This window comes from Pogona vitticeps, chromosome 2, assembly GCF_051106095.1.
Source record: "Pogona vitticeps strain Pit_001003342236 chromosome 2, PviZW2.1, whole genome shotgun sequence".
Taxonomy (NCBI): domain Eukaryota; kingdom Metazoa; phylum Chordata; class Lepidosauria; order Squamata; family Agamidae; genus Pogona; species Pogona vitticeps.
The window spans coordinates 108318429-108336100 of record NC_135784.1 but is presented as its reverse complement, the minus strand read 5'-3'; the positions used below and the strand labels follow the sequence as shown (position 1 = coordinate 108336100).

At 40.6% G+C, this 17672-nt stretch overlaps 1 protein-coding gene across 5 annotated transcripts in view; it reads left to right on the top strand.

Moving 5' to 3' along the window:
- PPP2R2B (protein phosphatase 2 regulatory subunit Bbeta) overlaps window positions 1–17672 on the top strand; it is a 334440-nt gene that overhangs the window by 306272 nt on the left and 10496 nt on the right. For all 5 annotated transcript variants that reach the window (XM_020806587.3, XM_020806595.3, XM_072990218.2 and 2 more), the window contains one exon: window positions 11178–11342. In XM_020806587.3, the coding sequence (XP_020662246.2) occupies window positions 11178–11342 (165 nt within the window). The remainder of the gene's footprint in view (window positions 1–11177; window positions 11343–17672) is intronic.

Here is a 17672-nt window from a genome sequence, read left to right as displayed (position 1 = left end):
AGAATGAAATCGTCGTCAAGCGAAAGTAAAAAGCCCATTGAAATGCATTGAAAACTGCTCAATGCATTCCAATGGGCGAAATACCTCATCGTAAAGCGAAGATTCTCCATAGGGCGGCCATTTTCCGGTCCCTGTAAAGCGAGGAAACACAGTGGGGAGCCATTTTGAAACAGTGGGTGGCCATTTTGAAACCCGACAATCAGCTGTTTTGACCATCGTAAAGTAAAAAATCGGTCCCCAAAGCAGGGAACCGATCATCGACAAGTGGATTTTCCCCATCTAAACACCGTTTTGCGATCGCAATAGCGATTGCAAAATACTCATCGTGAAGCAATTTCGTTGTCTACTGGGGTAAGCGTCTAGCGGGACACTACTGTATAGCAACATTTGGAGGGTCAGACTTTACTCATCATTGTGTGAGAGGACTGCTTTTCATCCCACCACTGCTCATTTTATTCAGGACATTTTAATGAAGGGCTTTGTTGAAACCTCTTTTTAAAGTCAAAGTCTATAATGTCCACTGAATCAGCTGTGTTGTGTACTAGTTGACACCGGAAGGTGGACATAACTTGTTATAAACAATCAGTTACTTTTGATTAGCTTCACTTTGCAAGGAGAAAATTAAATTGCAACTGTAGAGCAATGAGGGATAACTGATTCCTTTTGTGGTAAAATTGTAACTGATTATAGGTACTTCTTTATTTACAGAGGATTGTGGCCTCATAATTTAGAGGTCTTTCTTACCACAGGTAGCTGCTTATAGCATTCCGTTGTTTCTTAAAGTAACTACAGAGCAACTGGTTAATGATGACATTTGTATGATGATGAGGAGATAATTTTGACCATGCCAGGAATGTTGTGGGGTTTGCCCTTTCAAACTATCTTAATTATTGTCTCCAGGGAGTTGTCTCTTTGAATTGGAGGCTTTGCCTTCAAATTGTACTTAATTACTTTTTAAACATAATTTCTCATGCTCTGATTGATTTTCTCAAACACCTGTAAAAGATTCCCACAAATTTATCAACAATATATGTTTAATGTATTCGCGAAGGCTTTCACGGCCGGGATCTAATGGTTGTTGTGGGTTTTTCGGGCTCTTTGGCCGTGTTCTGAAGGTTGTTCTTCCTAACGTTTCGCCAGTGTGCTGTCCTCTGAAGATGCCGGCCACAGAGACTGGCGAAACGTTAGGAAGAACAACCTTCAGAACACAGCCAAAGAGCCCGAAAAACCCACAACAACCAACATATTTTTAACTGACCTGTAATTTCCCCCCTTTTAAAAAAAAGTTGTTAAATTGACTGTTAAAGGCAGTAGGAAAGTTTTAGTGATAGAGAACCTTTTATTTATTTCAGAACTTTCAGATTGACACCATCCAGACTCAGTGATTTGTTAATTTTTAATGTATCAGTAAAGATTAGAACTTGTAAAGCCCTTCTTCATTCCTGCTGATCTTATGCAGGGTATATGGCCAGTGACTGGGTTTGGAATCCTTATCTCTCTCAAACAGTTCTTATTTGTGAGAAGATGAAGCTGGCATTATATCTAACTATTCAGTTTCCCCATATACAACATTAAGGATAGTATTTCTCACAGAGCTCCATGTTCACTGTCATCCCTCCAGGAATGGGACATTCCCATCCTCCCATTACCTCCGTTTAACAGCAGGAACTTAATTTGTTTTCCACGTGGGGCTTTTCTTTCTACCCACTCCCCTGACCTTGCTCCAAACGGAGATCTCACAAAGCAGACCGAATTGCCTCATGCTGGGTTTTTTGTCGTGTGAAGTCTAAGACTGCTTGGGACCAATGGCTGCTGCCTCAAAAGCCTGATGGAGGAAGCCAATCTTCAAAAGATCATCTTACACTATCCGGGGCGTTTGTTTCAAATAATAAGAACAACTAAAAACACCAAAATGTCCACCATCTCCTGAACTTTAGGATTATTTTTTTACCTGTGATTGTCCCCTGCTAACAGCAGAATTATTACGGCCTATTATAGTCTCAAATGAACAATCTAAAGCAGAAAAACATCATGCTCAGCAATGTCTAGAAACACTGGAAAGTCCTTTGACTATTTTTAGTGGTTTATTTTGTTCCAGGGGGGGATAAAATTTCATGACTTTTCATCTTAAATGAAAATGTGCAGTTCTAGCCTGAAAAAGTCATACACCATTTTTTCAGCTTCTTATAATAAAGTCAACAAGGAAGCCTAGTGTGCCATTGAATTTGTATGGATGTAGAGATCTCTGTGAGGCTTTAGCACAGAAAGATCCTGTCAGATTTCCTGTTCTCATGTATTTATTCTGCTTGAAAATAATACAGTTTGAAAACACTGCATTGTAATCCGTGGTATACTGTTCTGTGGGGTTTTTTTAATCAGTTTGATTCTTGTTTTGAAATCTTAGAATGCTCATAATGTATGTTCAATTAAAAACTCAGTAGACATTGGCTGAAATCCTGTTGCTTAGCGTAGTAAGTAATAATTAGAGTGACTAACTGAGTGAATCAGCTGAACTAATGGAGGAGCACCAAATCCCCACTGATTCTATGGGTGTATTCTAGTGTGACTCACAATGCTAAACAACAGGATTTGCCATTATATACTTGGAGTTTTGCCACAAAGCTGTCTTGAAAAGAGTTGTCCATTGTTCCTCTGCAGGTAAAATGTTGGTGAGTCTCACCTCTCTGGTAGTGCATTGTATGAGTTGTTAATTAAACTTTTATTTGTTTTTTATAAGTGTTTGCTTTATATCCTCCTCTCACTGATGATTCAGTAAAAGGAAGACTTTGAGGTAAACTCACAGATGGTCAGTTTTGATATAAAAATTGAGATGCTAGATAAGAACTTTTAGATCTCTGTAGAACTGTGAACTTTAAGATGTTTTTGAAGCAGCCAGGATAATATGAGATCATGAAATACTCTGTAAAGGGAATTTAAACAAAGAAAGAAATAGGCTCAGCTGAACCCAATGGGACTTACCTGTGAGTAAACATACATTGGATTGCACTGTACTTAATAGATCTGATTTACCACATTTATGGAGAGAGTGAGTACAGTGGTGCCCCGCATGACGACGATAATCCGTCCCGGGAAAATCGCTGTTTAGCGAAATCGTCATAATGCGAAAACCCTTTCCCCATTGGAATGCACTGAAACCCAGTTTAATGCGTTCCAATGGGGAAAATACCTTGTCGTCCAGTGAAGATAGCCCATAGGGAAGCCACTTTGCGAGCACCGATCAGCTGTAAAAATGGCTGCCCTGCAAAGCATGGGTCCAGAAAACATAGGGCAGCCATTTTGTGGAGCTGAAAAAATCGTCGTCTTGTGAACAAACGGTTCGCGAAGCACGGACCTAATCGATGTCCAGTGAAAATCCCTCACTGGAATGACTGCTTTGCAAATCGTTATAGCGATCGCAATAAGTCATCTTCATGCGGATTCATCGTTTAGCGGGGTTGTTGTTTAGTAAGGTACTACTGTTGTGAATGAAAGAAAAGTCCTTGGACCTGGGTAGAGGTGCAGGATGTAATATGAAGTGCTGGATAGATAGTGGTATAGTTATCTGGCTGCAGAGCTAGAGATTGGAAGTTCAATTCTCCATTGTTCCTCATTGGCAGGGCTGGACTTGATGATCCATAGGATCCCTTTCAACTCTGCAGTACTGAGATGATGGAATTTCTTTGTATTTCCTGCTGCAATGATGCAAATATTTCCTTCATTAGTACAACACCCCTTACATGTCTTTGTCCAACCCACTTCAGTACAGTGAGGTGAGCAACTTCTAGACTGCAGAATCATTCACATCCTTCAACCTTTGAAGGCCACACTATTCCTGCACCCCAATTTCCAAAATATCTTTCTTTCAGGAAAAAAACTGAACAAAATCCCTTTTGCACCCTCTAGCAGCGATATATATGTTAAAGGACTGTGGGTTTGTTTGTTTTTTTTGTCAATTTGGGGCTGCTGTAAGGGCTGAGGAATGCTGGCAGCCCTGTTGTTGTTGTTGTTGTTTAGTCGTTAAGTCGTGTCCGACTCTTCGTGACCCCATGGACCAGAGCACGCCAAGCCCTCCTGTCTTCCACTGCCTCCCGGAGTTGGGCCAAAACTGGCAGCCCTAAAACATGTCAAAATTTCCCCCATGCCCCGAGAGGATACAGAGAGACTTTTTGAGCAATTTTATTTTTGTGGGTGTGTGGGCCTATGGAACCAAGGGGCTGCCTTAGGCATTCTGTGGACTGCATTTTGCTCTCTCCTGTTGTTCAGTAAGGATATATTTAAGGTGAAATTGCAAAGTGTTTCTGTACGTGGTGTAATGGCACAAGGTGTGAGTAGCCTTCTATAGGTTGCTGGATTGCCTCCATGATTTTACTTCTCTCCATCCTACCCTTGTTTTGAACTTAGAATGAAAAGTCTGTATGAATCTCTTAAAACTCAATTTGTCATCTAAACCTTTCACTTGTTTTCCATATTTTCTTTCCATATCACCACATCTCCTTATCTCCCCTTTCTTTAGCTTCCTTTAGGACCTTTTTTTAAAAATAAATCAGGCTAGGTGATGTAGACTGATGATATCTGCATAGATATGTTTTAGAGAAAAAGAGTGTTTCATAAAATAGGGAGAAACTGGTCTGATATATTCTCGAAGGCTTTCACAGCCGGGATCTGATGGTTGTTGTGGGTTTTTCAGGCTCTTTGGCCATGTTCTGAAGGTTGTTCTTCCTGATGTTTTGCCGGTTTCTGTGGCCGGCATATTCAGAGGACTGGAGTAGGAACTCTGTCCATGCTCTGTTGCTGTTTGTTGGATAGTTGAGTACAGTGGGGTCTTGACTTGAGAACTTAATCCATATTGGAAGGCAGTTCTCAAGTCAAAAAGTCTGTAGGTCAAGTCTCCATTGACCTACAGTGCATTGAAAACCGATTAATCCTGTAACAGGCCGTTTTTGTTCCATTTTGGTTTTTTTCTGGTCTGTAAGTCAATTCTCAAGCTGCAAGTCAAACCTAAATTTTGTGGCCAGAGAAGTCTGTAACTCAAAAAGTCTGTAAGTCAAGCCATCTCTAAGTCAAACGTCCACTGTATTTATAGCTGTGGGAACGAACACCTTTTGTCCTTTTCAGGAGACAGGGTGATCCGTGTGCTTTTGATGTAGATGTATTGTTGTGATAAGGGGGAGAGATTATCTGTCACTGTGATTGATGGATGTCTTTAGCTGGTCTTTTGTGTGCAATGATCCCTGATCCTTGTGGCTGTGTAGAGTTTGTTGACCTTTTGCAGGCTGTATTTTTCAGTGCTAGGAGCTGGACCTTAATAAGTTTTAGACTTTCCTCTTTTTTGTTGAAGCTCTGCTGTTGTTTATGGATTTCAATGACTTCCCTGTGAAGTCTAACATAATGATTGCTGGTGTTGTCCAGTACTTCAGTATTTTGAAATAGAATTTCATGCCCAGCTTGTTTTAGGGCATGTTCAGCTACTGCTGATTTTTCCAGTTGTTTTAGCCTGCAGTGTCTCTCATGTTCTTTGATTCTGATGTGAACACTGCGTTTTGTGTTTCCAATATATACCTGTCCACAACTGCAAGGTATCCAGTATACCCCTGCAGTGGTGAGGGGGTCCCTTTTGTCCTTTACTGACCGTGACATTTGTTGTATTTTTGTGATGGATCTGAATACTATTTGTAGGTTGTGTTTTTTCAAAAGTTTCCCCATGCGGTCCGTGACCCCTTTGATGTATGGCAGAAATATTTGTAAGTGGCTGCTTTTCCTCTTCAGTTTGGTTTGATGGCTCTTTTGATTTCATTCTTGGAAAAGCCATTCTCAAGTCAAAAAGTTCTCAGGTCAAATCTGCATTTCCCATAGGAATGCATTGAGAACCATTTGATCCGTATCTGCTCTTTTCCGTCCATAGAAACTAATGGGAAGCTGCTATTCCGCCTTCGACCACTAGAGGGGGAATATTTTGTTTCTTTTTTCTTAGGTCAAGAAAGGTTCAGGGAAGGCAGGGAAAATACAGTCCAGGCAGGACAGTACCAGGCAGTCTGAGGACTGTCTCCCAATCCACTCTCTAAACGCTGGGAGGAGTGAGGAAGCAGACAGGCACCCTTTTCACTGGCCAACAGTTAACTGAAAGTTCAAATTTTGTACTTTCCCTGCCTCCCACGTGGGTTTTTTTCAGTTTGTAACTCAAATCTAAGTATGTAAGTCAAGTCAATATTTTCCTATGAGAGTGGTTTGTAAGTCAAAATGTTCTTAACTCGGGCCATTCTTAAGTCAAGACCCCACTGTATCGGAACCAGACTGTGGATGCGAAGGGTGCCGAAGTCTGGGCCTGTTTTTCGAAATGTTCCATGTATAAGTTTGCTATAACGGGTCTGAGGGGGCTCCCCATGGCCACTCCATCTGTCTGTTCATAGAACTCGTTATCCCATTGAAAGTCTGGAAGGCTTATAAACCAAAATGGCAGGCTTTCACCAACCTTGCTCAGCAGCATGGTTTCCATCAACATATTTGTTTGGTAAACAACACCCTCTGGTTCCTCCTTACCTCAAGAGACAAGGGCTTAATCTATTAAACAATGAAGGTCTATCTCTCTATCATCTCAGCATTTCAAGACAAATGGAAAACAAGGCCTTCCCTCTTTGCTGATAGCACAGCTAAACATTTTAAAGCACCTCAAGAACCTAGTTCCAATGGTTTGACTTCCCACATTTGCCTCTTGTAGCTTCTAAACCTTTCTTTGAACTATTGACAACATGCACCTTACATCGCCTTGCCTGGAAGCCAGCTTTTCTGGTACAGTAGTTGTTACTTCCACCCACAGGGCTTTTGAACTCTACACCTTGCAGTTGGATGCACCCTAAATGATATTTCATGCTTACAAAATTGTGCTACATCCAGCTATTTCTTTTCTCCTGAATTTCATGTTTTTTATTTCCACCTCAACCAAGATGTGGCCTTACTGGCTTTTTTTCTGCAACCCTACCTCTTCTTTAGAATGGACACTTCATATGCTGGATGTCCATCAGATAGTAGCCTTTTACCTTTCACCTGATCAGCCCATTTGAAAATCTCCTTGTCTCTTCCTCTCTGTAGTGGAAGAAGGGACTCCCCATCTCTTTTTAGAGACTCATCCACTGGCTGTTTGAGTGTATTCACCCCACATACTGTACAAACAAGCCAGATTGCCTGCCTTTCAGAGTGTTTCAATTCACTCCACCAGATCTCTGGCCATGTCCTGCGCACCTTGAGACTTGTCCCCACTACCTACCATCTGTAAAGCTGCAACCTGGTCCCAGCTTTCCAAGTTCATCAAGCACTACAGATTCGATTTTTGTGCCAGGGACAAGACCAGACATGCTGTCTGTCGTGATACAGTGACACTTCCTCCTCCAGTAAGTAACCCCCAATCTCCCATCAGTGTGATCCAGAAACCATGAAGGAGAACCGCAGTTACAGGGAGATTACCTGTCCTCCCAACACAGTACAGAGAGGAAATCTCACTACAGAGAGGGATTTGTTATACCTCTTTGTTGTTTTAACTAATTTTCATTCCAGCCTGTCAAAACATTTTGGTAATGACAGATCCCTGGCCTGCTGTGACTCCGGTCTCCTTAATTGTTGACCTTTCCCTGAGCAGCACAGAAAAACAGGAATGATATGTTTCTTGGCCTGATAAGGAAAATCTTATTTTTAATCTCCTATCAGTCAGAAACTTTTTTGGGTCTTCTGATGAGTCTTGAGTGTGACAGTAAAATGACACATATGCAATTTTCTTCTTTCACTCCAACCACAGTGCATCTGAATGGTGTGCGCTAATAGGACATACTCATCAAGGTTCTGGGAACCAAGGACAAAGTGACAACTTCTGAAAATGAGTGATTATCATATCCATGGGTTACCCTTGATAAGCATTTTACTACTATCCACCTCTACAATTGCGTTATCGAAGAGTACCTTTGCTGGGATCAGCTAAAATGTCTGAACAGTGAGCAAGCTTTCAAGTTGTCCACAGCTCTTAATCAGGCTGGGTGTTAAGCAAAACCAATGAGGGGTGTGTGTGTTAATATCACAAAGATTGAAATAGGTCAGAAAGGCTATTTTAATTTGAAGGCAGAGCCCTATTTGCCTCTGCAAGAGGGGATAAATGTACAGGGGATAAATCCTGTGGAATGTCTATGTGTATGGGGAGAGATATACTGCTCCACTTTCAACCTTTCTGCCTTGAGCAGAAACATACCAAAGGAAGTTATAAATATACTTTCATACATGACTTTTAAAAATGCTATCACTTCATGTAAATCGACACACATACCCTCTGCCAGGCATAACCCATTTTCCCCACACTTCTACCATCTTTTTTCCTTAAACCCCCCCCCCCAAAAAAAAAGAACTTGCTAAGGAGAAATAAAGGCAAGATTACTGCATATTGGCTTCTAAATGGTAGCATGAGGAGGCCTGTGTCTGGAAACTTTCTATCTGTGTTTGAGTAAATGCATGTAATGACGGGAGATGCTGATAAGGCAAAGTTCGCAATCACTGAAGCTTCAAATCTCTTCAAGACTGGCCTGCTGTTTGCAGGAAGGCAAGGGGTGGAGTGCAGAAGGCAGCAAATGCAAAGATGCCGGAGGCAAGAAGGTGTACACACCACTTACACCGGACGTGAGTGACTTGCGGCTGCTACTGTCATATTTTTCAGTATTGATGTCTGGTGGCCAGGAGTGATAGGAGTTGAAGTCTGACAATGCCCAAAATTGGGCGTGTATAGCCTTGAGAAAAGAAGACAGAGAGGTGATATGATAACACTTTTCAATACTTGTAAGGCTGTCATTCAGAGGAGGGGAAGGATCTGTTCTCAATCATCCCAGAGTGCACAGCACACAACAATGAACTCAAGTTACAGGAAACCAGATTTTGATTGAATATCAGGAAAAAACATCTTAACTGTTAGAGCAGTAACACAGTGGACCCAACTACCTCGAAACATAGTGAGTGCTCCAACACTGGAGGCATTCAAGAGAAACTTAAGACAACCACCTGTCAGATATCCTTTGATTTGTGTCCCTGCACCGAGCAGAGGTTTGGACTTGATGGCCTTATAGGTTCCTTCCAACTTCACTATTCTATGATTCTATGAATATTTGGATGGCCAAATGTCGCCAACCACTGCTCCATAGGCTTTATTCCTTCACCTGTTCTTTGTGGCTTTGATACCACGCTAGCTTTTACCACTCGCCTTCTGTTTTCTCTTAAGATTGGAGTTTAGAATAAACCAAACGTATGCACTATTTTGTAACCTTTCCTTCGGTCCTAAGAGTGGCATTGCCTTGTTATGGATGACGTGCAGGAGGTGCTGTGAAAATAACGTTTTGCCTCATCCACAGTAGAAACGTCTTCTGTTTGAGAGAGTTGACTTTTCATAGTTGTTAGTCACAAAGTGGACTTTGTCTCATATAAAAAAATAACAGACCATAGGACATGTGAAAAGGTACCCTTTGGTGGGCCAGGGGGGAAAAAAAATCAGTCAATGTTTCTGTGAGGCTGATCAGTTTCTGTTTCTGTGAGGCCGATGAAATCAACACATGGAAGAACACTGTAATTTCACTACGCCTAGGCCAAATTGTTTGGTAAGAGGAGAAGGACATGGAAAAAGAGAGGGGGGGGGAGAGAGAGAATGAGACATTTAATGACACGCAGCAGGGTCCAAGGTAGTGCTTTGTGGAATGGCTACGGTTATGATCATTATGTGGTTGTTGCCATATTTACCAAACAAAGGGTTTAGTAAAATTTTCAGACTTCAGTGTAAATGACTCCTCGGCTTCCTTCCAGTGGAGCTTTATAATTATCAGACTCTAGTCCCACTGAAGATATATGGAAATTTTAGCCTACATACGCCAGGATATACGAGGGGGAAAAAAATCAAAGTAGGCCGTATCTGGCCAGATGTAGGAGGCAGAAAGAAAAGGCAAGAGTTAATAAGTCCTCATTTTCAAGAGGAAAAATAACTGTTTTTTAGTACTGTACAGCATACCTCTCTTATTCATTTTATCTGACTGCTTTGTTTATTTTTTTTCAGCCTATTTCCCCTGGTAGTACCAATTGATTTTGTTTTCTGAAATTAAAAAAAAAAATCTATTGTTCATCAGCCCACCAGCAGCTAAGGGGCAACCTAGTTGACTAATGAGTTAGGAATAATTTTGAGTGAGTGCCTAGCACGTGGTTGCAGGCAGATAAAGCAAAGTATTTATGTACCAACATTCCTGCTAACACTGCAGGATGATCAAGCAGGAGGATGGGTCAGGGGCTCGCAGAGCAAAAGGCTAAATGATTGACACAACATGGCAATGAAAAGGGATGGGGCTAAAAGAGACCAGGGACCCAAATTTTGGAGGAGTAATGCTCTGTGTAGTCCTTGTTAATGTGGTAGAATGAGATCTCCATTTTCCTTCTTACACTAGTTAAAATCACCATCTTTCTCCTGTACACATATTGAAAGAGGAAGAGAAAGCACATTTCCTTTCCAGAAGGTTGAATGAAAGATGTGGAAAGGTGACAATCTGTGTTAATGAAGCCTGGAATTTACATTGTGGTTTTACAGAATAATTGTGCGGAAATTGTGTTTGGGTAAATGGGTCAATGTGGAAAATGCTTTCCCTTCCTTGGGATAGGAAAAAGTGCATGATAATTGAGGGTTTCTGCTTTTAGCCGTCATGTGTTGTAAAGGGTTATACTGTACCTATTACAAGTCATTTTTAAAAGTCTCCATATTAATACAATGCAGGCATGCATAAAATGACTGTTTTGGTACATGTGAAATGTACCAAAAACATTTCCATACAAAATGTTGATGACTTGACATATGTTTTTTTTCTTAAATGAAATTGAAAAAATGGATGGGGAAAAGATGGAAACTTTAACCAGGTTTGACGTCCTTTACTTAAGGAGGTTCTGGGGTTAGATTAAAACATGCTACATTTCTGTTTGTTGCTTGTCCTGTTCAAGCCCCAGAACACCCCCCCCCCCGGTAAGGTAATTTAATGTGAGAGACTATCACTGGCTGAATTTCAAGCCAGATGTATTCACTCCAGAACTGAAGATCTAGCCCTCTCTAATCTTCTAAACCAATCTGGATGTGTTGAGAAGCCCTACAATGTGCTGTTTGTTTTGCCTTGATTCACTTGCACCAGATATTGTAGATATAAAACCAGCAAACATGGAGGAGCTGACAGAAGTGATAACAGCGGCAGAGTTCCATCCGCACCATTGCAACACCTTTGTCTACAGCAGCAGCAAGGGGACAATAAGACTGTGTGATATGCGAGCCTCTGCCCTGTGTGACAGGCACTCCAAATGTGAGTATTCCTCAGTTGTGCTGTGTGTTGAAAAACACGAATGGCAAAATTTTGTTTTGTCTTATTTTGTATGTTAGGATCTCTACCATAGAAAGGAAAAGAAAAAGGGACTTTCACAATTAATCATCCTTTACAACCAGTTAACTTGTTTTCTCCTGGTACACCTGAAGGAAGTCAACAAACAAGCCAGACTGACTGCCTTTCAGAGTGTTTCAAATCACTCCACCAGATCTCTGGCCATGTCCAGATGTGGTCACACCATTGCTTTCAACTGTGATGAGATTTTTTTTTTTTTTTGCAATAGCTATAAAGACTCTGCTTCATTTCCATTTCTTCCCAACAAAAGCTGGGTAAAATTACTCTAAAATATTGGTTTTTAACTAAGCTGCATTTTCACTTATGAAATTTAGATCAATGTCCAATTTTCATCTCTCAGCAACTTCAGAATGTTTGCAGTTCAGGATTTAGCAGATGTGATTTAAAAAAACAAACAGGCTTGGATATTAAATTATAGGTCATGCAACAGTTTCTGTAATATAAGTACCTATTTGTTTATTTTATTTATTTATTTGGCTTTTATACCGCCCATCTAGATGAATCTGCTCTGAGCGGTTTACAGTCCAAAAAAGCAATTAACAACAACAATTTAAAAAAAACCTAAAACGAGCAGACATAATCTAAGATGGAAAAACCAGGGGAAGAAATTAAGTAATTTCAGGAGGGATGGCCTGCCTGAAGATCCAGGTCTTCAGTTTATTCTTTAAAACTCCCAGCGAGAGAGCCAGGCGGATCTCAGGGGAAAGCTGTTCTAAAGGTGAGGGCCCATTGCTGAGAAGGCCTGATTTCCAGTTTTTTCCTTCCAGACCTCTCTTGGAGTTAAGCCCCTCAGTCTCCCAGCCTGGCTAGAACGAGTGACATGGGTAGAACTAGGTGGAAGAAGGCGCTCTGACAAGTATTGAGGTCCTAAACTGTTTAGGGCTTTATATGTAATCATTAGCACCTTGAAATCAATGTGGAATCTAATGGGTAACCAGTTTAAGGCGGCCAGTGTGGGGGAAATACGATGATATGATGATTCCTAAAGGTTCAGTTAAATTATCGGGTTGGTATATCCCACATAGAGGCTCACTGCCTCCATGGAGAGTTAAGCATGTGCTGATGCGGCTATTCAGAGCATGTTACCATAGTCTCTCGAGACTGAAGGATGCCTACAAGATGTGGCTTTGTTGTGCGACTCATTTAGTCAGCTAACCACTTCCTGCTTATTTACCCTACTGTCACAAAAGTTGTCAGAAGGCTGTTGAAATTGTCCAGTCATAAGCTTCTTGTTTTCTCCACATACTGAGCTCTGCGTATCGGCCCATATGTTTTGACACCTATTAGATGAGAAGGAATCACAATCTCAGTTAACACTGGGCATGTGAAGAGTTTGGTATGGGGTATCTGGGAGTCCAGTAATTTCAGATAAAGGCTTGACAACATTTCACACTGAGCAGTACTTGTCTATGTGTTATTCTTTGTGTTGTACTATTTGTTTCACTTTTTGAGTCTACGTAGGTGAGTTCATCCGGATTAAACCCTTATGCAAGGAATTGTCACAAGGTTTTTAGTTACTCTAGTTTAACTTGAGTTACAATTAATAGACAAAATAATTTCTTCTTAAATCAGCATCAAGAAGCCATGAGAAAAATCAGTCTTAGTGAACCACCACACTGACAACTAAAGTGGTTATTTTGTGCACACATGCTGTGTATTTTTAATTTAATCAAAACTTCATGTCTTAGTTTGTTAATTCTAATTCTGAGTTTTAATTCTATCACCAAGCCACATTATCATCCTCTTAGTTTGTAAACTCTCTGGCAGTTGTTCGACATTCAGTGGTTTACATGTACACACAACATTTTGGTTATGCCAAGTGCTCATTTCACACTGGATGACAGATTGTGGCTTGTTGTCACCAGCAGGAGCAGGATCCCTTCTCCCCACTGAATTTAAGAGGAATCTATATTAGAACCTTTTACTTTTAGTTTACAGCAAACTATGGTTTGCCATTCACCCAGCACTCTGTGGTTTCTACATAAGTTACTTGGAAGCCAGGATCAAACATTTCTGCACGAAGGAAGTGTGTGTGTGTGTGGGGAATTCATGCAAGCTTGACATTTGCCATTTCTTGTTCCTGCAACAGTTCGTTACATTTGAACTGAGCTCAAGACTTCTTTTCTTCCTCTGTCACTGGTTTTCTCCATTACATATTTTATTCCTGTTCCTTGAAGTGGGACCATGCCTCTATTTCACTGATGTTTGTAAGTAAATTATCTCATTATACAAACATGCTCCGTTTCACAATTGATTTTCATGTTAGCCAGTTCAGATGGGGCTATTCTCTTAAATACCAATTTTATCACATTCTGCTTATCTTCTTCTGTCTGTTAAAGTGCATGTGAAATGTGAAAATGTTTTTCTTGAAATATTTTTATTTCTAAAATCCAAGTAACCATAGGAAACATCTGTTTACATTATCCATGATGCTATGGTAGTTTGAACTAGTGCTTTGGATCAATCCCTAACCTCTAATAAGCAGGTTACACAAATGACCTCTTCAGTCTTATCTCTTCCACTTAATTGGACATGTCATGGAAGTCAATCATTAGGTTGATCCAAGCATATGATTATATCCTGGTATCTATCACCAGAGTTCACTGGATATCCACTTCCCCTACTCCCCGATTCCCTCCACTCAGTGTTGATTATGTATCACACTAGAGTCCATCTTAGATTCATAATTTGAAGTGTTAAGAATCCAGCTAGATTAATTTCTTCACTTTTCACCATCCGAAACCTTAGAGCATGATTTGTTCCTTTGTTCTGCTGGTGCTGCAATGTCCTTTAGAGTGCCTACAAGCCAATTGTGAAAACAGGTTCAGTTTGACCTCTCCCTTGACATCTGATATTGATTTTTCCCTCTCCTTCAAAAGCATTGGCCCTCAGCCAATTGTGGTTCAGCAGACATACCACGCAGTGCATTAGGGCTCAAAAATTATTTTTTTAAGTAGCCCTGGACTTTAAAGATGATTTTTATAGAGGAAAATGTTTAAGACTAGTTTGCATTTAATCAAAATGCTGCTGACACTGTTGCATATCCACGTCGTGTATTTGTAAAAGATCACAGGGGTGTGAGACACTCAACTGCAATGGCAGCTGAACCTCTCTAAACCATCTCAGCATAAAACAGTTAGGAAAATAAATCCACTACTTCTAGACTTAAAAGTAACTCGTTATGTCAGCCTTCTCTATTCCATGCTGTGTTGGCAGTACCTCCTAAAAGGAAATCACTCTTTGCAGAACTGTTTGTTTCTTGGCATGTGGCCATTATACAGAGAGTGTTGATAAAAAGATGTATAGCCAGCTGTCTTGCACTCTAGTATTCAAGAGCTACCAAGGTCACATGTCTCAATTTGTTGCAGGAATGAGATTGCTAGGAAAATTCAGACTATTCTTGTGCCTTGGAAAGCCCAGATTGTATTGCCCTCCTTTTGCTGAAAATCTTAGTCTATGGAAACTTTAAAACTTCATTTTTGCAGCGACTAAGCACTTCTGCTGAGCCATAAAAAAGTCCATATGTTCACCTGACCTTCATTTTGTACAAATTGTGAGAAATTAGGTGCATGCTATTCTGTGATTACACGGGTTATCATCATGGCATCTCTTTCTCAGTGCTCAGAGGGAGGCATTGAGTGACTCTCGCAACAACAGCTCTTTCTGGATGCTGCATACCTTACCATAAGACGAGTAACCACTACCTGCATGCCCTAGAGCTGCTTTCACCAACATGTTTTGGATTATAGCTGTCATCATGGTAGAAATCCTGTTCCTGGATGGCATCAAACCTTGCAAGACTCCTTGATACAGTCACTGTATAACCTGATCCTGAGAAGTGATAGAAAGCACCAGAATTTTTCTGGAATGGTATATGTGCCACATTTTCCCACTCATACAACGAGTTCGAAGAATCACTATGTTTGTCTCATTTGTCTTTACTTTTGCTTATTTTGTTTTTATCCTTGATATTGCTGTTAGCAAAACACCTATACAGTTCCTCTGTTTCATAAATTTACAAGATTTTGTTTCCATCCTTTTGATGGCAATCGTTAAGATTCTCTTATATGGTGAGGGGTGCAGTGTTTCTGGATGGAAAATTGCTTCTTGCTACCCATCTAGAATGAGAAATTGTTGTTTCTTTTGCACAGCAGGGAAATTGCCAGCTTTTATCCCACAATAAGGGAAATTTCAGCCATGCTTGCATGTAGGAACAGTGCCAACTCTGTCCTTCTGTTGATGAAATGTTCTCTTAAGGAGAGAGATCAACCAAGTTTTTTTAAAGATTCCCATTCCTTTCATACACTTCCTGAGAAGATCTTGATGGCAAGACTTTTGTGCCTTTATAATGAGACCATAAACACAAGAAGAGGAGAAAAGTCTGGGGAGGGGGGGTAGGAATAGAATATATGCGTTTTCAAAGCAAATAAACTGAGTGTTGATAGGATGAGATAACTTTCCAGGACAGCTTTGACAAGCTCTGAGACAAAGAAAGCAGGATGCTGTTTATTCCTGCCACTGCTACAGGAAAGGCCAGGGACAGGCAATCATCCCTTATGGATATGCTTGTTTGCAGCTGTTATTTCTAGTGTGAACAAATGTCTCTAACAATGGGGCATCCATAGTTCTTCATTTCTTTCTTCAAAGAAAACCATATTCTTGGGGCTTGACTCCACCAACTGGCTCTGGCTCCATCTATGGTTGGCTCTAGTTCTTCCTACCATTTTGTACCATGGGCAACTTCTCTTTTACCTTGCATTATCCATTGTCACTTTGTGGAATGGATCTTCTTCAGTTCAGACTTGGGCTGGAGTAATGATTCTCCCCCATTCATAAAACAGGCCCTGTTTAGCAGCAGGACATCATATTCTGTGCAGTCATTAATGCCCAGCAGACTTTCCCTACAAGTCTAAAATTTTGCCCAAATGATGACTCCTGATGTGAATTTTCTTGAATTTTCAACAAATACATTTTCCATATTTCCCCACTAGCAATTTCAGAAAATACTTAGATATTTCCCATCCAGTCCAGGGGACATACTGTGGAATACTGCACCATTTAGTTCCAAGCTCTAGAGAAGAAAGATCTAAATGAAAGTATCACATTCACAGGCTTAATCTCTCTTGCACCTAGTGGCTCACATGGTACCCCAGAACATTGTTCCACAAGGATTAACATGATTAGTTGCACCCTGCTCCCATTATGAATAGAGAGAAGTTACATGTACGCTTAGAGCGGTAGTTCCTTAAAGAACTCTGTCACAGAGAAAGATGGCAAATCTGCAGTTTGTTGAAGGCTGCTGCAGAATGTGTTGGATCAATCCAACATTTTGGGCCCCTCCCAGGATAGTATCAATCTGATACTATCTGATGCTAACTGAACGAACAGTCTCTATCCCAGAGCAGCAGCTATATTTAATTCCACTGTATTGCTCAATATTAATGTGTTGTGTGATGGGAAATTGAATATGCAGGATGTGGATGAGAACGAGAGGGATGTGTTTGATGTGCAAGTTGCTATGTGTTCATGTTATGGATGTTCTGTTCTTGAGTGTTTTATCATTATGTGTACTGGATATGGCATTTAATTTCGTTCTACGGAAGTAGGTACAATGATAATAAAGTAAATTCAATTGACTTCAATCATCTCAAAGTAAAGTTTTGTCCATTAAGAGAAAAAGGAGAAGTATGAACTTCCCTGAAACTTTGTTTATCCTGTTGAGGGGAGAAATCAGTTCTTAGGGGGAAATACTTGTGTCCCTCTTCCTCATCTTCTTCCTTTTACCATTTCCTGTGTCTTTGTTAGTTGGTCACTGTGTGAACAAAGTGCTTTATTAAATAGGTCTTTATTCTAATCCAACATGACTTTTCTTATACCCTTATGTTTTTCTTTGTCATTGTCCTAAACAATGTCCTGTTACGGAGCTCCACCTGCATGTCAGTAATGACATGAAATAGTACACATCCTGGCATTGCAAAAAGAAGCCTTTAATCACTGGAACTGCTGGTAATGATATCATTCTGGTTGGCAGAGGTGGACCCAGCCCAACAGCATTTTCGACAGCATGTTGTTGTGAGAACGCACGACGCACCAACGAAAGCCACAAACCACCTAAGGATTGCCCATTCTTCCTTACTAAGTAGCTCTTCTTATTGGGACCAAAGCAGTCCCTTGTTACCTCAGTCAGGGATTGACACCTATACCAAGCATCAGCTACCTTTGCCCAAAGGTACC